Source organism: Oncorhynchus kisutch, linkage group LG23 (genome assembly GCF_002021735.2).
Source record: "Oncorhynchus kisutch isolate 150728-3 linkage group LG23, Okis_V2, whole genome shotgun sequence".
Classification (NCBI taxonomy): domain Eukaryota; kingdom Metazoa; phylum Chordata; class Actinopteri; order Salmoniformes; family Salmonidae; genus Oncorhynchus; species Oncorhynchus kisutch.
The window spans coordinates 41,040,021-41,061,290 of NC_034196.2; the positions used below are offsets into that span (position 1 = coordinate 41,040,021).

Genomic DNA, 21,270 nt, shown 5'->3' on the forward strand with positions numbered 1-21,270 from the left:
AAAAAATCCAGAAAAACACGTCAAAAATGTTATAAATTGATTTGCATTTTAATGAGGGAAATAAGTATTTGACTCCCCTGCAAAACATGACTTAGTACTTGGTGGCAAAACCCTTGTTGGCAATCACAGAGGTCAGACGTTTCTTGTAGTTGGCCACCAGGTTTGCACACATCTCAGGAGGGATTTTGTCCCACTCCTCTTTGTAGATCTTCTCCAAATCATTAAGGTTGAGGGCTGACGTTTGGCAACTCGAACCTTCAGCTCCCTCCACAGATTTTCTATGGGATTAAGGTCTGGAGACTGGCTAGGCCACTTCTTCTTGAGCCACTCCTTTGTTGCCTTGGCCATGTGTTTTGGGTCATTGTCAGGCTGGAATACCCATCCACGACCCATTTTCAATGCCCTGGCTGAGGGAAGGAGGTTCTCACCCAAGATTTGACAGTACATGGCCCCGTCCATCATCCCTTTGATTCGGTGAAGTTATCCTGCCCCCTTAGCAGAAAAACACCCCCAAAGCATAATGTTTCCAACTCCGTGTTTGACGGTGGGGATGGTGTTCTTGGGGTCATAGGCAGCATTCCTCCACCTCCAAACACGGCGAGTTGAGTTGATGCCAAAGAGCTCCATTTTGGTCTCATCTGACCACAACACTTTCAACCAGTTGTACTCTGAATCATTCAGATGTTCATTGGCAAACTTCAGACGGGCATGTATATGTGCTTTCTTGAGCAGGGGGACCTTGCGGGCGCTGCAGGATTTCAGTCCTTCACGGCGTAGTGTGTTACCAATTGTTTTCTTGGTGACTATGGTCCCAGCTGCCTTGAGATCATTGACAAGATCCTCCCGTGTAGTTCTGGGCTGATTCCTCACCGTTCTCATGATCATTGCAACTCCATGAGGTGAGATCTTGCATGGAGCCCCAGTCCGAGGGAGATTGACAGTTCTTTTGTCTTGCTTCCATTTGCGAATAATCGCGTCACCTTCTCACCAAGCTTCTTGGCGATGGTCTTATAGCCCATTCCAGCCTTCTGTCTACAATCTTGTCCCTGCCATCCTTGGAGAGCCCTTTAGTCTTGGCCATGGTGGAGAGTTTTGAATCTGATTGATTGATTGCTTCTGTGGACAGGAGTCTTTTATACAGGTAACAAGCTGAGATTATGAGCACTCTAACAGTGTGCTCCTAATCTCAGCTCGTTACTTGTATAAAAGACACCTGGGAGCCAGAAATCTTTCTGATTGAGAGGGGGTCAAATATTTATTTCCCTCATTAAAATGGCAATCAATTCATAACATTTTTGACATGCGTTTTCTGGATTTTTTTGTTGTTATCCTGTCTCTCACTGTTCAAATAAACCTACCATTAAAATTATAGACTGATCATTTCTTTGTCAGTGGGCAAACGTACAAAATCAGCAGGGGATCAAATACTTTTTTCCCTCAATGTATGCATAGATGAAAACAACAGAGAGTAGCAGCGGTGAAAAGGGATGGGGCGGGGGGGCAATGCTAATAGTCTGGTTTGCCATTAGATGTTCAGGAGTCTTATGGCTTGGGGATAGACGCTGTTTAGAGGCCTCTTGGACCTACACTTGGCGCTCCGGTACCGCTTGCCGTGCGGTAGCAGAGAGAAGTCTATGACTAGAGTGGCTGGAGTCTTTAACAATTTTTTGGGCCTTCCTCTGATACCGCCTGGTATAGAGCTCCTAGATGGCAGGAAGCTTGGCCCAAGTGATGTACTGGGCCACTCGCACTACCCTCTTTAGTGCCTTGTGGTTGGAGGCCGAGCAGTTGCATTACCAGGCAGTGATGCAACCGGTCAGGATGCTCTCGATGGTGCAGCTGTAGAACCTTTTGAGGATCTGAGGACCCATGCCAAATCTTTTCAGTCTCCTGAAGGGGAATAGGTTTTGTCGTGCCCTCTTCACGACTGTCTTGGTGTGCTTGGACCATGTTAGTTTGTTGGTAATGTGGACACCGAGGAACTTGAAGCTCTCAACCTGTTCCACTGCAGCCCCGTCGATGAGAATGGGGGCGTGCTTGGTCCACTTTTTCCTGTAGTCCACAATCATCTCCTTTGTCTTGATCACATTGAGGGAGAGGTTGTTGTCCTGGCACCACATGGCCAGGTCTATGACCTCCTCCCTATAGGCTGTCTCGTCATTGTCGGTGATCAGGCCTACCACTATTGTGTCATCTGCAAATGTAATGATGGTGTTGGAGTCGTGTCTGGCCGTGTAGTCAAGAGTGAACAGGGAGTACACGAGGGGACTGAGCACGCACCACTGAGGGGCCCCCGTGTTGAGGATCAGTGTGGCGGATGTGTTGTTACCTACCCTTACCACCTGGGGGCGGTCCGTCAGGAAGTCCAGGATTCAGTTGCAGAGGGAGGTGTTTAGTCCCAGGGTTGTTAGCTTATTGACGAGCTTTGAGGGCAATATGGTGTTGAACGCTGAGCTGTAGTTAATGAATAGCATTCTCACATACAGTGGGGAGAACAAGAATTTGATAACCTGCAAAATCCGCAGTGTTTCTTACTTACAGAGGATGTAGAGGTCTGTCATTTTTATCATAGGTACACTTCAACTGTGAGAGACGGAATCGAAAACAAAAATCCAGAAAATCACATTGTAGGATTTTTAAGTAATTCATTTGCATTTTATTGCATGACATGAGTATTTGATCAAGAATTCCGGCTCTCACAGACCTGTTAGTTTTTCTTTAAGAAGCCCTCCTGTTCTCCACTCATTACCTGTGTTAACTGCACCAGTTTGAACTCGTTACCTGTATAAAAGACTCCTGTCCACACACTCCAACCTCTCCACAATGGCCAAGACCAGAGAGCTGTGTAAGGACATCAGGGATAAAATTGTAGACCTGCACAAGGCTGAGATGGGCTACAGGACAATAGGCAAGCAGCTTGGTGAGAAGGCAACAACTGTTGGCGCAATTTTTTGAAAATGGAAGAAGTTCAAGATGACGGTCAATCACCCTCGGTCTGGGGCTCCATGCAAGATCTCATCTCGTGGGGCATCAATGATCATGAGGAAGGTGAGGGATCAGCCCAGAACTACACGGCAGGACCTGGTCAATGACCTGAAGAGAGCTTGGACCACAGTATCAAAGAAAACCATTAGTAACACACTACGCCGTCATGGATTAAAATCCTACAGCGCACGCAAGGTCCCCCTGCTCAAGCCAATGCATGTCCAGGCCCATCTGAAGTTTGCCAATGACCATCTGGATGATCCAGAGGAGGAATAGGAGACGGTCATGTAGACTGGTCATGTAGACAAAAATAGAGCTTTTTGTTCTAAACTCCACTCGCCGTGTTTGGAGGAAGAAGAAGGATGAGTACAACCCCAAGAACACCATCCCAACCGTGAAGCATGGAGGTGGAAACATCATTCTTTGGGGAGGCTTTTCTGCAAAAGGGACAGGACGACTGCACCGTATTGAGGGGAGGATGGATGGGGCCATGTATCGCGAGATCTTGGCCAACAACCTCCTTCCCTCAGTAAGAGCATTGAAGATGGGTCGTGGCTGGGTCTTCCAGCATGACAATGACCCGAAACACACAGCCAGGGCAACTAAGGAGTGGCTCCGTAAGAAGCATCTCAAGGTCCTGGAGTGGCCTAGCCAGTCTCCAGACCTGAACCCAATAGAACATCTTTGGAGGGAGCTGAAAGTCCGTATTGCCCAGCGACAGCCCCGAAACCTGAAGGATCTGGAGAAGGTCTGTATGGAGGAGTGGGCCAAAATCCCTGCTGCAATGTGTGCAAACCTGGTAAAAAACAACTACAGGAAACATATGATCTCTGTAATTGCAAACAAACATTTCTGTACCAAATATTAAGTTCTGCTTTTCTGATGTATCAAATTTTTTAAATTAGTTTTTATTTCACCTTTATTTAACCAGGTAGGCAAGTTGAGAACAAGTTCTCATTTACAATTGCGACCTGGCCAAGATAAAGCAAAGCAGTTCGACACATACAACGACACAGAGTTACATATGGAGTAAAACAAACATACAGTCAATAATACAGTATAAACAAGTCTAAATACGATGTGAGCAAATGAGGTGAGATAAGGGAGGTAAAAGGCAAAAAAAGGCCATGGTGGCAAAGTAAATACAATATAGCAAGTAAAACACTGGAATGGTAGATTTGCAATGGAAGTAAATAAAAATAATGGGGTGCAAAGGAGCAAAATAAATAAATAATTTAAATACAGTAGGGAAAGAGGTAGTTGTTTGGGCTAAATTATAGGTGGGCTATGTACAGGTGCAGTAATCTGTGAGCTGCTCTGACAGTTGGTGCTTAAAGCTAGTGAGGGAGATGAGTGTTTCCAGTTTCAGAGACTTTTGTAGTTCGTTCCAGTCATTGGCAGCAGAGAACTGGAAGGAGAGGCGGCCAAAGAAAGAATTGGTTTTGGGGGTCACTAGAGAGATATACCTGCTGGAGCGTGTGCTACAGGTGGGAGATGCTATGGTGACCAGCGAGCTGAGATAAGGGGGGACTTTACCTAGCAGGGTCTTGTAGATGCCATGGAGCCAGTGGGTTTGGCGACGAGTATGAAGCGAGGGCCAGCCAACGAGAGCGTACAGCTCGCAATGGTGGGTAGTATATGGGGCTTTGGTGACAAAACGGATTGCACAGTGATAGACTGCATCCAATTTGTTGAGTAGGGTATTGGAGGCTATTTTGTAAATGACATCGCCAAAGTCAAGGATTGGTAGGATGGTCAGTTTTACAAGGGTATGTTTGGCAGCATGAGTGAAGGATGCTTTGTTGCGAAATGGGAAGCCAATTCTAGATTTAACTTTGGATTGGAGATGTTTGATATGGGTCTGGAAGGAGAGTTTACAGTCTAACCAGACACCTAAGTATTTGTAGTTGTCCACGTATTCTAAGTCAGAGCCGTCCAGAGTAGTGATGTTGGACAGGCGGATAGGTGCAGGTCGGTTGAAGAGCATGCATTTAGTTTTACTTGTATTTAAGAGCAATTGGAGGCCACAGAAGGAGAGTTGTATGGCATTGAAGCTTGCCTGGAGGGTTGTTAACACAGTGTCCAAAGAAGGGCCAGAAGTATACAGAATGGTGTCGTCTGCGTAGAGATGGATCAGAGACTCACCAGCAGCAAGAGCGACCTCATTGATGTATACAGAGAAGAGAGTCGGTCCAAGAATTGAACCCTGTGGCACCCCCATAGAGACTGCCAGAGGTCCGGACAGCAGACCCTCCGATTTGACACACTGAACTCAATAAGAGAAGTAGTTGGTGAACCAGGCGAGGCAATCATTTGAGAAACCAAGGCTGTTGAGTCTGCCGATGACGATGTGGTGATTGACAGAGTCGAAAGCCTTGGCCAGATCAATGCATACGGCTGCACAGTAATGTTTCTTATCGATGGCGGTTAAGATATCATTTAGGACCTTGCGCGTGGCTGAGGTACACCCATGACCAGCTCTGAAACCAGATTGCATAGCAGAGAAGGTATGGTGAGATTCGAAATGGTCGGTAATCTGTTTGTTGACTTGGCTTTCGAAGACCTTAGAAAGGCATGGGAGGATAGATATAGGTCTGTAGCAGTTTGGGTCAAGAGTGTCCCCCCCTTTGAAGAGGGGGATGACTGCCGCTGCTTTCCAATCTTTGGGAATCTCAGACGACACGAAAGAGAGGTTGAACAGGCTAGTAATAGGGGTGGCAACAATTTCGGCAGATAATTTTAGAAAGAAAGAGTCCAGATTGTCTAGCCCGGCTGATTTGTAGGGGTCCAGATTTTGCAGCTCATTCAGAACATCAGCTGAACGGATTTGGGAGAAGGAGAAATGGGGAAGGCTTGGGCGAGTTGCTGTGGGGGGTGCAGTGCTGTTGACCGGGGTAGGAGTAGCCAGGTGGAAAGCATGGCCAGCCGTAGAAAAATGCTTATTGAAATTCTCAATTATGGTGGATTTATCAGTGGTGACAGTGTTTCCTATCTTCAGTGCAGTGGGCAGCTGGGAGGAGGTGTTCTTATTCTCCATGGACTTTACAGTGTCCCAGAACTTTTTTGAGTTAGTGTTGCAGGAAGCAAATTTCAGCTTGAAAAGGCTAGCCTTGGCTTTTCTAACTGCCTGTGTATAATGGTTTCTAGCTTCCCTGAACAGCTGCATATCACGGGGGCTGTTCGATGCTAATGCAGAACGCCATAGGATGTTTTTGTGTTGGTTAAGGGCAGTCAGGTCTGGGGAGAACCAAGGGCTGTATCTGTTCCTGGTTCTAAATTTCTTGAATGAGGCATGTTTATTTAAGATGGTTAGGAAGGCATTTAAAAAAAATATCCAGGCACCCTCTACTGACGGGATGAGATCAATATCCTTCCAGGATACCCCGGCCAGGTCGATTAGAAAGGCCTGCTCGCTGAAGTGTTTCAGGGAGCGTTTTACAGTGATGAGTGGAGGTCGTTTGACCGCTGACCCATTACGGATGCAGGCAATGAGGCAGTGATCGCTGAGATCTTGGTTGAAAACAGCAGAGGTGTATTTAGAGGGCAAGTTGGTTAGGATGATATCTATGAGGGTGCCCGTGTTTAAGGCTTTGGGGAGGTACCTGGTAGGTTCATTGATAATTTGTGTGAGGTTGAGGGCATCAAGCTTAGATTGTAGGATGGCTGGGGTGTTAAGCATGTTCCAGTTTAGGTCGCCTAGCAGCACAAGCTCTGAAGATAGATGGGGGGCAATCAGTTCACATATGGTGTCCAGAGCACAGCTGGGGGCAGAGGGTGGTCTATAGCAGGTGGCAACGGTGAGAGACTTGTTTTTGGAGAGGTGGATTTTTAAAAGTAGAAGTTCAAATTGTTTGGGTACAGACCTGGATAGTAGGACAGAACTCTGCAGGCTATCTTTGCAGTAGATTGCAACACCACCCCCTTTGGCAGTTCTATCTTGTCTGAAAACGTTGTAGTTTGGAATTAAAATTTCTGAATTTTTGGTGGTCTTCCTAAGCCAGGATTCAGACACGGCTAGAACATCCGGGTTGGCAGAGTGTGCTAAAGCAGTGAATAGAACAAACTTAGGGAGGAGGCTTCTAATGTTAACATGCATGAAACTAAGGCTATTACGGTTACAGAAGTCGTCAAAAGAGAGCGCCTGGGGAATAGGAGTGGAGCTAGGCACTGCAGGGCCTGGATTCACCTCTACATCGCCAGAGGAACAGAGTAGGAGTAGAATAAGGGTGCGGCTAAAAGCAATAAGAATTGGTCGTCTAGAACGGAGAGTAAAAGGAGGTTTCTGGGGGCGATAAAATAGCATCAAGGTATAATGTACAGACAAAGGTATGGTAGGATGTGAATACAGTGGAGGTAAACCTAGGTATTGAGTGATGAAGAGAGAGATATTGTCTCTAGAAACATCATTGAAACCAGGAGATGTCATTGCATGTGTGGGTGGTGGAACTAATAGGTTGGATAAGGTATAATGAGCAGGACTAGAGGCTCTACAGTGAAATAAGCCAATAAACACTAACCAGAACAGTAATGGACAAGGCATATTGACATTAAGGAGAGGCATGCTTAGTCGAGTGATCAAAAGGGTCCAGTGAGTGGAGAGGTTGGTTGGGGGTCATGGCGATTTAGACAGCTAAATCGGTAGCAAGCTAGCATAGGATGGAGGTCTGTTATTAGCCACCTCTTGCGTTCCGTCAGTAGATTAGTGGGTTTCCGTGTGGTAGAGGGGATTAATCCAAATCACACAACAACAACAAAAATAAAAACAATAGATATAGTTATAGAGGCCCAAGAAGAAAAAAAAATAAATAAAAATAAAATAAAAATTGTCCGATTGTCTATTCAGATAGCAGCCGATAAGACAGCCAACGGCTAGCAGGCCGCAGATGGGCGCCCAGGCAACGTCGCGCCGGAGGAGCCAGCCGGACAACTCCCTCGGGTAGACAACGTCGGCAGTCCAGCTGTGAAGGCCCGTTGGGGCTCCGCGTAGGCAGCAAAACGGGTCCGGATAGGAGACTGCAGCCGAGGAGTGATTGATGGAACTCTTCAGCTGGCTAGCTCCGGAACAATTGATGTTAGCTCCGGAATCGACGAAAGCCGATAGTCACACGGATAGCAGCTAGCTAGCTGTGAGATCCAGGTATGAATGTCCAGAGCCAGCGGCCGAAATCCAGGGACATGGAGAGAAAAATTGGTCCGGTATGTTCCGTTCCGAGCCGCACTGCGCCGCGCAAAACTGGCGATAGATTCTCGAGCCAAAGGACAGCCGATGACCACAAACCGTGGTTAGCTGAGTACTAACAAATACTTATGTCATGCAATAAAATGAAAATGAATTACTTAAAAATCATACAATGTGATTTTCTGGATTTTTGTTTTAGATTCTGTCTCTCACAGTTGAAGTGTACCTATGAGGGAGATTTTCCTCTCTGTTACTTACCGTTCACATCAGGTGCAGCGTTTAGAATGTTGTTATCTCGTAAAACTACATTTTGGCCAACGTTTGAAAATGATGTTTTGTTTGATTACAGGAGTTGCTTGGTATGTTAAGATGAATGCTAATTATTTACGCACCGGTAAATTTCTGAAAACGGCCAGTAAATTAAAATCTTCCCCCACATTTTTCTCATGGAAATTCTCACACAACACACAGACAGCTCACACACACAAAGAGAGAGACAGAAAGACAGACAGCGCACACACAGACGGACAGGTTGGAGGGCCAGTGGTCAGACATTTCCGTGGGTAACTGCAACAGCCCTTCAGATAGATACCGCTTAATAACAGGCCAGTGAGTAAATGTCTTCCAGGGCACAGGACGACACGCCTGCCAGACAAAAACTGTATCCTGCTGACGTCTCCCCTGCCACCCCACCCAACCCCCACATTTCCAGGGAGTGCGGCGGCAGCGGTGAATAAAGCTCCAAAGACTTGGACGGGTGCCAAGGATTTGGTGACCTATTTTCAACCAGGTGGAGCTTTCTCTCTCTCTTCTCTCTCTCTCCCTTCTTATTTCCTCTCTCTCTCTCTCTCCCTTCTTATTTCCTCTCTCTCTCTCTCTCTCTCTCTCTCTCTCTCTCTCTCTCTCTCTCTCTCTCTCTCTCTCTCTCTCTCTCTCTCTCTCTCTCTCTCTCTCTCTCTCTCTCTCTCTCTCTCTCTCTCTCTCTCTCTCTCTCTCTCTCTCTCTCTCTCTCTCTCTCTCTCTCTCTCTCTCTCTCTCTCTCTCTCTCTCTCTCTCTCTCTCTCTCTCTCTCTCTCTCTCTCTCTCTCTCTCTCTCTCTCTCTCTCTCTCTCTCTCTCTCTCTCTCTCTCTCTCTCTCTCTCTCTCTCTCTCTCTCTCTCTCTCTCTCTCTCTCTCTCTCTCTCTCTCTCTCTCTGGCCTAGATAAGAATATCTCGCTCTCAAATTTCAATAGAGACCGAACAGATTTAAAAAAATAAATAAATAAAGGCATTTGGGTGCATTAGTGAGACCTCATTAGAAGACAGGCAGTCTTCTCTGATCCGCTGCTTGGCCACGGGTCTATTCAGCTGTTGTAGTGAAGCTTTGGGCCCGTATAAAATCTATGTTGCGGAAAACACAAACAATTTTCAAAAATGTGTTGAACTTAGTATGATACCAACAAAATGTATTGAATTTAGTAGGAACTCAACTAAATGTATTGAACTTCATAGAGATTTAAATTGGCCAAGTTAATCATAAGACATGAACAAATTTGCATCAGTGATTGGTATTTTCCTGCAACTTTCTTAAAGGGCACAGGAATTCCCGTCAGTGTGTGTTGCGTGTTGCATTAGCGATAATGCTAACGATAACTGTCTGCTAGTAGATGGAAAGGCTTTTCCCAAAAACCTTTTCAATAAAATGTTAACTACAAAGTAGCCTATGCCTTACCTTGCAGAATTAAATTATGATTATTGGCATCCTTCCAGTGGCCATTTGTTTTGCAAACTCTGCAATCCCATGAGCACTAAAGAAACACCACCAAAACAATGGTTGGTCTGCACTTGCATTACAAAGGTAACTACCCCCAAAATCCAGAGAAAATGTACTTGATACGATTGTGATGTGTTGTTGTCCCACCTAGCAATCTTAAAATGAATGCACTAATTGTAAATCACTCTGGATTTATGCATAAGAGCCTCTGCTAAATTACTAAAATGTTTTTAAAAAATCTACATTTCTTAGATTTTTTCCCCAGAGTTAAAAAAGTGGTCTACTGATGTGGGTTAATGTTGCGGACTTAAAACATACATTTTTGTTGTTTTTCTATTTCAAAAAGTGTGATTTTGAAAGCAAAAATCTGAATTAAAAAAATTGGAAAACTGTAACCTGGAAAAACAAAATGGAAAAAACTACATTTGTGAGAATTTTTGGGGTGAATAATAAAATGACTGCTTTTACAGGGCTCTAGAATCTCCTTCAGCCTGATGGAGTGGGAGGGGAGGATAGTGTTGAATAATGTCCCAATCATCTCTCCTTCCTCCATAGGTGTGCACTTGTTCCATTCCCTTCACTGAATTGAAAGGAAATGACATGTGTCAGAAATACAGTGGAAACACTCCCACTAGCCTCTGGCTACACCAATCCAATGCAAGTGCACACTTCAGGAGAAAGGAGATATTATTGGGACACACCCTTGGACTGACTTCCTTCAGTTTCTCAGCTGTGGATACTGGAGAACCTCAAGAGCTCTTTGTTGTTCTTAATTTAGAGGACCTTTCATACACCCCCCCCCCCCCCCCCCACACACACACCCCAAAAAATAATCCCCAAATAATCCTTAGAACATTATTTTTAAGGGGAAGTGATATGTAAAATGTTAAACGATGCCCAGTGAGAAGGCAGAGGTTATTTACACAAGATTTAAGTAAATAGTGCAACAATGAGTTGCATGCGATGCAATCACCAGCTGTCTTCCTAAAGTTAATTTGGGTTTGAATCCATCGACATCAAATCTGTTATTTTGGGAATCATTTGATGCTGCAAGAGCTTTTCCGTGGACACGATTGATACTGTAATGAAAACAAATCACAACTAAAACTTCAATGATACATTTTAGGCCATTGACAGTTCATTAGGTCAATCCTCAATAGTCAAATTTGACTTTAAAAATAATGAAACGTGTGACAACTGTGGCTGTCAAATATCCCACAAAAATAAAGTGTGAGGAGAGGATCAGCAGAGAGAGAAATTGTTTTTCAGAGAGGCAGCCAGCGAAATGTCAAGAGCTAAATCCCTTTAGGCCTTGCGAGAGACGAAGACAAAGGGCACCTGAATCCCTGGACAGAGACGGACAAAGGTCTGACATCAGCCCTGATGAATCGTACAGCAATGGGCTGGTGGTGCCTCAGAAATGACTGACATGCTCTATGTAATGTAGAACACCTGTCAGAACACCTGTCCAAACAGAATTCACACTGACAGACAAATGTACATCTCTGTGACAGATAGGCCCAAGATGGTGCTCCATACATTTGAGTGAGAGTAATGTCATTGGTGGCACATTAATCTGGATAGACAACAAGTTGTCTTTTTTTTTTAACACATTGATGAGTTAACTATTAATCTGAGAATAAAAAGGGACTTCTATAAAAACAAGAAAGATAGAAACAGGTCAAGCCTCTCGTTCAATAGTAGAACGAGGATCATTCAGTCGACTTTCGTGCTGGTCCTAGACTACGGCGACATCATCTATATGAACGCAGCTGTCACTTCATTAAAGCCGTTAGATGCAGTCTACCATAGAGAACTACGTTTCATTATGCTCCACAGGTTTAGCAGTCTACACATCTTCAGAATTCTCTCCGTTCCACTTTGGGTGGCTGTGCAGCTAATAGCTATAAACAGACACAAGACCTCTGTTGATGCCTCTCTACTCTTAGACTGGGGAGAAGTAAGCTGGTTTTATTAAACAATCCTTGAGGGGAAGGGGGTTCAACACCAGTGTAGCTCAAATCAGACATGGATTCCCTACTGTGACCTCCCTTATAACTACTCATCAATTCATGTTGCAAATATGGCACAATTATATTGGTTAAGTGATGTCCAAAGAGTTTGGGTAGTATACTGTATGTGCCATAAAAACTGTTGAGGAATATGTGCTAGAATGAGTCAGTGTAAGCTTCTCCTAATAAAAGGCTGACCCACAGCAGGTCAAGGTTGTGTACATTTGTAGGCGAACAAATGAGAAGTGTGTTCCTTCCTGGTTACAATTGTTGATAAAAGGCAGGAAACAAACAGGCATTTACCACATACATAGCTAGGACACAATGATACATATCTCTCCCTTGCTTACATATCGGAGCAGCTTTTCTTTTAGGTTAGACAGAGACACAGACACTCTCTTAAGCTTTGATTTTCATGCCACATTAAACAATTCTGCAACCAAAATATATCTCTGTGTACATTTTCATGCGGTGCACCATTTTATCCAAATTGACCCAGTCAACCTCATATCTGGTCAACATTTGAGAGTTGGTACACCAGGGATACTAAATAAAGAACCCTCAGGGATTCTGGGAAAGAAAAAAGCCATGTGGCCCATCGATGTAGGACGTGTTAACAGCCAAGAGAGAGAATGTCGCCACACGTCACGCCTGGACAAATGCCGCAATTTATTTCAAACAACAACATGCACTTGATATTGACATTTCTTAGAAATACAAAACTGTGTAATTTAGAAAGTGGTTGTATATTCACCATATCGCTTGTGATCAAATTTGAAAGGCAAGCATTTTTGGTTTGATTGTCAATTTCACAAATTGTAGTCTTAGCACACAAAGGCACAACAGCACTCTAGGAAATTAAACCTTACCCGCTCCTGGAATGATGGCGAGTTTGGTTTCAGTCAGGCCGAGCTTTGCATTGTTAGCTACAGAAAAAGGGAAATGTGACAGAGTCAGAATATCTGGAATCAATCAGTTCTAGACAAACATCTTTGATCTATTTCCTTTCAATAGAAAGGGAATTCCAGCATCGGCTCAGAGCAAACTAACAAATCCCACGTCTTGGCTTGAATATGTATATTTAGAGGGACTTATCCTTAAGCAATAAGGACTGAGGGGGTGTGGTATATGGCCAATATACCACGGCCAAGGGCTGTTCTTCGGCGCTACGCAACGCGTGGTATATTGGACATAAATCACAAACCCCCGAGGTGCCTTATTGCCATAATAAACTGGTTACCAACATAATTAGAGCAGTAAAAATAAATGTTTTGTCATTCTCGTGGTATATGGTCTGATATACCATGGCTGTCGGCCAATCAGCATCCAGGGCTCGAACCACCCATAATGCAGAAACAAAGTGCTCTTTTTTCTTTATTTCACCAGTTGACGTGTCCTGGGGTAAAGAATATTTTGGGGAGTCCCTGGGTCGAGCACCCGATTCCCCTTTTACTTTCAAGCTGGGCTGAAGCGTGTTTGGATATGCTTTCTTACCATTGCAGGTGTTGTTTAAAAACCAGGGAAATATGGAAGACTTTAAGTCTAGTTGATTGTCTAACCCTAACCCTAACCCCTAACCCTAACCCCTAACCCTAACCCTAACCCCTAACCCCTAACCCCAAGGGAAACAAGAGAGAGGGTGTAAGTTGCTCTCCATCCCTACATAGGGTGTGAAATGTGAGTGACCTGTTTTGTTGTTGTAAGGATGCACAATATATTTATATCGGTAACAGTGGTTGAAAACATGTCTACCATGCCGTTGGTGCACCTTTATTTTGGTGTTTACCTTTTGGCTTACAGGCCACAGAAATGTAAATAAAGGAGGGATTTATACATTCTAGGTTGTAAAATGTTTTCTGCACCCACCCAGGCACCAAGAACCACACAGCTACTGAGTCGGCCCTCACAAAATACTTTAGTTTCATCCCTCACTAACAACAATGACAACCACTATGGCTGTCGACAGTTGACAGTCGACAGTTGATTCATTCAGAGAGGACTCTTCAGTCACTCAAGTCTGGCATGCATGATCACATCCAATCTGTGGTGCTATGATGTGGTGCTATGGTGCTATGATGCCAACTTTAAAGCCACTTTCATCTGTGAACACATCCCCCCCCCGCCCATCCAATCCGATGCTTAAAATAGATGCTAATAAACTCATCAGAGAACATGTGTGAAAGAATACGGAATATCGCAGCGCTCTCGTACGGGGAAGGGGAGTGACGTGCTAGAAACGAGGAACAGATTTAATTCTGAGGCTGAGGAAAAACATTGCACACGCTGACATCTGTTCCTTGGTAATTTTAAAGATGGAGCGTTGATTCTCTCCAGCGAATGGAAGCCGTGTGCATCTCAATAGAAGGGACTTGTAAACACTTGACGAGGACATCAACATGTACGTTCAACAACAATTTGATCAAATACAGTGATGTTTTAGATAGGCATTCATCTTACAAATATCATAACGCCAAATCAAATTATACTAATTTCATCAGGAAATGAATCAACCAACTGCCATAGTCTAATCTCTCAATGTGGGGAAACAAAATATAGGTCAGGTAAATTCTACTAAATCTGTTCTGTACAGCCTATTCATTCATCAGGGCATGTGGGGGCATGTAGACTCTCTTATATTTGCTCGTGATCATTTTTCAACTAGAGAAGTACAGTATTTGAAAAAAACATGTACATTAACTCTGTTGAACAGGAATGTTATCATGTCTCATAATCGACCCAGCACAAAGACACTGTGTCAACACTTTGTTTTGCTAGTATGAATCTTTGGAGGCTCTAGAGAAATTCTAGCTGTGTGTACTGTAATGTCTATGCTACACCCCTATATATTAGTCATTTAGCAGACTCTCTTATCCAGAGCGACTTGCAGGAACAATTTAGGGTTTAAGTGCCTTGCTCAAGGGCACATCGACAGATTTTTCACCTAGTCTGCTCTGGGATTCGAACCAGTGACCTTTCGGTTACTGGCCCAAAACCCTTAACCACTAGGCTACCTGCTACCTATATGTACCTGTTTACATACAAGCACCGGCACACCCATTTTAGCACAATGGGTTACTTACAGGCAATTCTGATGTCACAGGACAGAGCCATCTCCAGACCACCACCAAGGGCGGCTCCATCGATAGCTGCGATCGTTGGCATGGGCAGATTACCTACACAGAAACGGGGGTATTTGTCAAAATGGAGTATGGATGGAAATTTTTGCTCCAGTAGACACAAAGAAAATAAGAAGACATGTCATCGATCATCTCTCTGAAGACAGTCAGTCATGTCTCACACACATCCACAACATAAAACAATAACAAAATGAAATATGTATAAATGACACTATGAATTAGCAATGAGTCCTTAGCCCTCAATCACAACAGAGTAAAATGTGTACAGACAATATGAACACATCTCCCTGAAGAACTGAACCTTGTGTAAACCAATGTGTAAATACATACAGCGCATTCGGGAAAGTATTCAGACCCTTTAACTTTTTCCACATATTGTTACGTTACAGCCTTATTCTAAAATGAATTAAAATTGTTTTTTTCCCCCTCATCAAATCTACACACAATACCCCATAATGACAAAGAAAAAACAGGTATAAGAAATAAAAAACAGAAATACCTTATTTACATCAGTATTCAGACCCTTTGCTATGAGACTCGAAATTGAGCTCAGGTGCATCCTGTTTCCATTGATCACCCTTGAGATGATTCTACAACTTGGGAGTCCCACCTGTGGTAAATTCAATTGATTGGACGTGATTTGGAAAGGCACACACCGGTCTATATAAGGTCCCACAGTTGGAAGAGCATGTCAGAGCAAAAACCAAGCCATGAGGTCGAAGGAATTGTCTGTAGAGCTCCGAGACAGGATTGTGTCACAACACATTTCTGCACAATTGAATCGTCCCCAAGAACACAGTGTCCTCCATCATTCTTCAATGGAATGAAGTTTGGAAGCACCAAGACTCTTCCTAGAGCTGGTTGCCTGGCCAAACTGAGCAATTGGGGGAGAAGGGCCTTGGTCAGGGAAGTGACCATCAGGTTCTGCATGGAAGAATGGGAGAATCTCCCCAAATAGAGGTGTGCCAAGCTTGTAGCATCATATCCAAGAAGACTCAAGGCTATAATTTCTGCCAAAGGTGCTTCAACAAAGTACTGAGTAGAGGGTCTGAATACTTATGTAAATGTAATATTTCCGTTTTGTTATTTAAAAGCCTTTTTCTGCTTTGTCATTAAAAGGGTATAGTGTGTAGGTTGAAGAGGAGAAAAAACTATTTAATCAATTTTAGAAGGGGAAAATGTGGGAAAAGTCAAGGGGACTGTGTACTTTCCAAATGCACTGTAGGTGCAGTGTGGCAGCTCAGTGTTTATCCCATATAGGCTAGGTGCCCTCAAACTAAACTCTGGACCTCCAAGCCAGTTCCACAGTTTTTTTTCATTGTTCCCTTTTAATCATGGACTGATTTAGACCTGGGACACCAGGTGGGTGCAATTAATTATCAGGTAGAGGAGAAAACCAGCAGGCTCCGGACCTCGTGGGGTAAGAGTTGAATATCCCTGGCCTAGTGAATAACAAGACTCTAAAAATGGAATGGAATGAGTCATCTCATTCCAGTCCACCTGGCATGAATTTATAACCACAGGAAATGAGCAATTATCATCAATGACTCGAATGGATTTGAGGATGATGAAATGATTAATGTGCTACTTTGTGAACATGAAACAATTTGGGACATAATGTCCAGACTAATTTGTGTGAAATACTAGGGCCGTGACAATAGGGCCGTGACAATAGGGCCGCGACAATACCAGTATCGCGATACTAGTTAGTATCGTGGAAAGGAAACAAAACACGAAGCGGATTTAACTTCTTTAGGAAAAACGTCCCTAATGTTGGAAGAAAAAAAACATCATTATGTTGTCATCCAGAGTCACATTACCTGATTTTCCAAGCTATAGCACACAATATTTTACATACAGCAGGTTTTTTAACCCCTTAAGAGTTGATGTCCACGCCCCTGCGGAAATCTAATTTCTATATTACAAAACATACAGTGCCTTGCGAAAGTATTCGGCCCCCTTGAACTTTGCGACCTTTTGCCACATTTCAGGCTTCAAACATAAAGATATAAAACTGTATTTTTTTGTGAAGAATCAACAACAAGTGGGACACAATCATGAAGTGGAACGACATTTATTGGATATTTCAAACTTTTTTAACAAATCAAAAACTGAAAAATTGGGCGTGCAAAATTATTCAGCCCCCTTAAGTTAAGACTTTGTAGCGCCACCTTTTGCTGCGATTACAGCTGTAAGTCGCTTGGGGTATGTCTCTATCAGTTTTGCACATCGAGAGACTGACATTTTTTCCCATTCCTCCTTGCAAAACAGCTCGAGCTCAGTGAGGTTGGATGGAGAGCATTTGTGAACAGCAGTTTTTAGTTCTTTCCACAGATTCTCAATTGGATTCAGGTCTGGACTTTGACTTGGCCATTCTAACACCTGGATATGTTTATTTTTGAACCATTCCATTGTAGATTTTGCTTTATGTTTTGGATCATTGTCTTGTTGGAAGACAAATCTCCATCCCAGTCTTTTGCAGACTCCATCAGGTTTTCTTCTAGAATGGTCCTGTATTTGGCTCCATCCATCTTCCCATCAATTTTAACCATCTTCCCTGTCCCTGCTGAAGAAAAGCAGGCCCAAACCATGATGCTGCCACCACCATGTTTGACAGTGGGGATGGTGTGTTCAGAGTGATGAGCTGTGTTGCTTTTACGCCAAACATAACATTTTGCATTGTTGCCAAAAAGTTCAATTTTGGTTTCATCTGACCAGAGCACCTTCTTCCACATGTTTGGTGTGTCTCCCAGGTGGCTTGTGGCAAACTTTAAACAACACTTTTTATGGATATCTTTAAGAAATGGCTTTCTTCTTGCCACTCTTCCATAAAGGCCAGATTTGTGCAATATACGACTGATTGTTGTCCTATGGACAGAGTCTCCCACCTCAGCTGTAGATCTCTGCAGTTCATCCAGAGTGATCATGGGCCTCTTGGCTGCATCTCTGATCAGTCTTCTCCTTGTATGAGCTGAAAGTTTAGAGGGACGGCCAGGTCTTGGTAGATTTGCAGTGGTCTGATACTCCTTCCATTTCAATATTATCGCTTGCACAGTGCTCCTTGGGATGTTTAAAGCTTGGGAAATCTTTTTGTATCCAAAACAGTATCTCGGACCTGCCTGGTGTGTTCCTTGTTCTTCATGATGCTCTCTGCGCTTTTAACGGACCTCTGAGACTATCACAGTGCAGGTGCATTTATACGGAGACTTGATTACACACAGGTGGATTGTATTTATCATCATTAGTCATTTAGGTCAACATTGGATCCTTCAGAGATTCTCACTGAACTTCTGGAGAGAGTTTGCTGCACTGAAAGTAAAGGGGCTGAATAATTTTGCACGCCCAATTTTTCAGTTTTTGATTTGTTAAAAAAGTTTGAAATATCCAATAAATGTCGTTCCACTTCATGATTGTGTCCCACTTGTTGTTGATTCTTCACAAAAAAATACAGTTTTATATCTTTATGTTTGAAGCCTGAAATGTGGCAAAAGGTCGCAAAGTTCAAGGGGGCCGAATACTTTTGCAAGGCACTGTATGTCTGTTTAAAGTAGCAAAGAGTTTGGTCTGTTTCGTGTTTTCATTTTTTTTTTTGTATTGGGAAAAAAATATTGTGATACTGGTACCGTCCCGGCCCTATGAAATAAGTCATCAACAATTCCCTCACCAAGTTCTGAGATTAGTGCCCTTGCCTTGGACACAAAGGGTCCAACTTCACTTTGGTGCATTTTGGCCCTCTCTTTAAGGTCCGCACCTGTAACAGAGAAAACAACATGTCATTGTCATCCAATAAATCATGTAATAGAATGAAAATTTGCTCTCTCTGCACCCCCAAGCTTTTCCGCCAGCATCTACGCTACAGTTACAGACAGCATAAAAGCATAAAACACAGATTATGGCTAGCGGTAACTTATTCCACACCCCAGTGAGTTATAAAAAATACATGCAGGATATTTTCAAATGTACACTCAAATGTCAGCCTTTAAATTAACAACATACCCATAGATTTGTATTTATATTTAAGACTATCACTTACACTGTAAATGCATCATGGGTATAGTTCAAACTGTCTGACCCCTATTGTCACCCAAAATATAAAGTTGTTGTGTACCTGCACAGAATATCCCAGGCACCATGCTACAAATGATGACAGTCCGCACTTTGCTGTTCTTTTTTACACTCTCCACAGCCTCAGTCATCTAACAGAGAACACAATCAAAATGGGTGCTAATAACAGCCACACTATGTGTAGGCTACCTCACGGATTTCCATACATACCTGAATGACAAGGTTTTTGCTGATGGCATTTTTTTGCTTTGGTCGATTGATCCCAAAGACGACAATCCCTAAAAGATAGATGAAACGTTAGGACTACGGAGTGGGGGCCATGAATATCAGAGAGTGGGGGGCCATGAATAGCAGACGGAGAGGGAGCCATGAATAACAGACAGAGTGGGGGGCCATGAATAGCAGACAGAGTGGGGGGCCATGAATAGCAGACAGAGTAGGGGGCCATGAATAGCAGACAGAGTGGGGGGCCATGAATAGCAGACAGAGTGGGGGCCATGAATAGCAGACCGAGTGGGGGGCCATGAATAGCAGACAGAATAGGGGGGGCATGAATAGCAGACAGAGTGGGGGGCCATGAATAGCAGACAGAGTGGGGGGCCATGAATAGCAGACAGAGTGGGGGGCCATGAATAACAGACAGAGTGGGGGGCCATGAATAGCAGACAGAGTGGGGGGCCATGAATAGCAGACAGAGTGGGGGGCCATGAATAGCAGACAGAGTGGGGGGCCATGAATAGCAGACAGAGTGGGGGGGCATGAATAGCAGACAGAGTGGGGGGCCATGAATAACAGACAGAGTGGGGGGCCATGAATAACAGACAGAGTGGGGGGCCATGAATAACAGACAGAGTGGGGGGCCATGAATAACAGACAGAGTGGGGGACCATGAATAACAGACAGAGTGGGGGGCCATGAATAACAGACAGGGTGGGGGGCCATGAATAACAGACAGATTGGGGTCCATGAATAACAAACATGATATATGATATTATATAGTACCATAGTACTATGATAAAATATAGTACAGTACCATAGTACTATAATATAGTACAGTACCATAGTACTATAATATAGTACAGTACCATAGTACTATAATATAGTACAGTACCATAGTACTATAATATAGTACAGTACCATAGTACTATGATATAATATAGTACACTCATAGTACTATATAATATAGTACAGTACCATAGTACTATGATATAATATAGTACAGTAACATAGTACGATGATAAAATAGAGTACAGTACCATAATACTATAATATAGTATAGTAGCATGATATAGTATAGTGCCATAGCACTATGATTGAATATAGTACACCCATAGTACTATGATATAACATGGAAATTATATAATCTGGTGCGCCATAAATCAATATGATCCCTTAGTGTGTAAATGTGTCCTATTACATACTACATCTGTGATCATACTGAATACCAGCAATAACACTATGGCACTGTGCCCACAGAGGGTTGTGGGAATGTATTCTTGGTTCCACGTCTCCAGACAGAGGCCAATGGCCATGGGTGAATCTCAAAAGTGTTTTTCTAGAATCCTCCGGTATTTTCCTTGCCTCCTCAATCAAAACAAATAAAATGTTATGTCACATGCGCCGAATACAACAGGTGTGACCTACACCTGTGACATAACATTTGATTTGATTGAGGCGGCAAGGAAAATCCTGGACCTTACAGTGAAATGCATACTTAACAATGTAGTTTTAAGAAAAATAATCTAAATAAACTCAAGTAGTTTTTATTTTATTTTAAAGTAACACAAAATAACAATAATGAGGCTATAGCCTAGTGGTTAGAGGTTTGGGCCAGTAACCGAAAGGTTGCTGGATTGAATCATCCCCGAGCTGACAAGGTAAAAATCTGTCATTCTGCCCCTGAACAAGGCAGTTAATTCACTGTTCCCGGTAGGCCGTCATTGTAGATAAGAATTAGTTCTTAACTGACTTGCCTAGTTAAAGGTTAAATAATAATAATATATATATACACATACACATACACACACACACACATACACAGGAGGTGACGGTACCGAGTCAATGTGCACGGTACAGGATAGTTAAGTAATTGAGGTAATATTTACATGTAGGTAGGGGGTAAGTGACTATGCATAGAT

The 21,270-nt window shown here is 43.3% G+C and overlaps 1 protein-coding gene across 1 annotated transcript in view; it reads right to left on the minus strand.

The window, feature by feature from the left end:
• Window positions 1–21,270, minus strand: part of auh (AU RNA binding protein/enoyl-CoA hydratase) — a 62,653-nt gene that overhangs the window by 39,377 nt on the left and 2,006 nt on the right. The window contains exons 2-6 of the mRNA XM_020457715.2: window positions 19,343–19,410; window positions 19,176–19,263; window positions 18,732–18,818; window positions 15,011–15,103; window positions 12,800–12,856 (exon numbers count right to left, since the gene is read on the minus strand). Of these exons, the coding sequence (XP_020313304.1) occupies window positions 12,800–12,856; window positions 15,011–15,103; window positions 18,732–18,818; window positions 19,176–19,263; window positions 19,343–19,410 (393 nt within the window). The remainder of the gene's footprint in view (window positions 1–12,799; window positions 12,857–15,010; window positions 15,104–18,731; window positions 18,819–19,175; window positions 19,264–19,342; window positions 19,411–21,270) is intronic.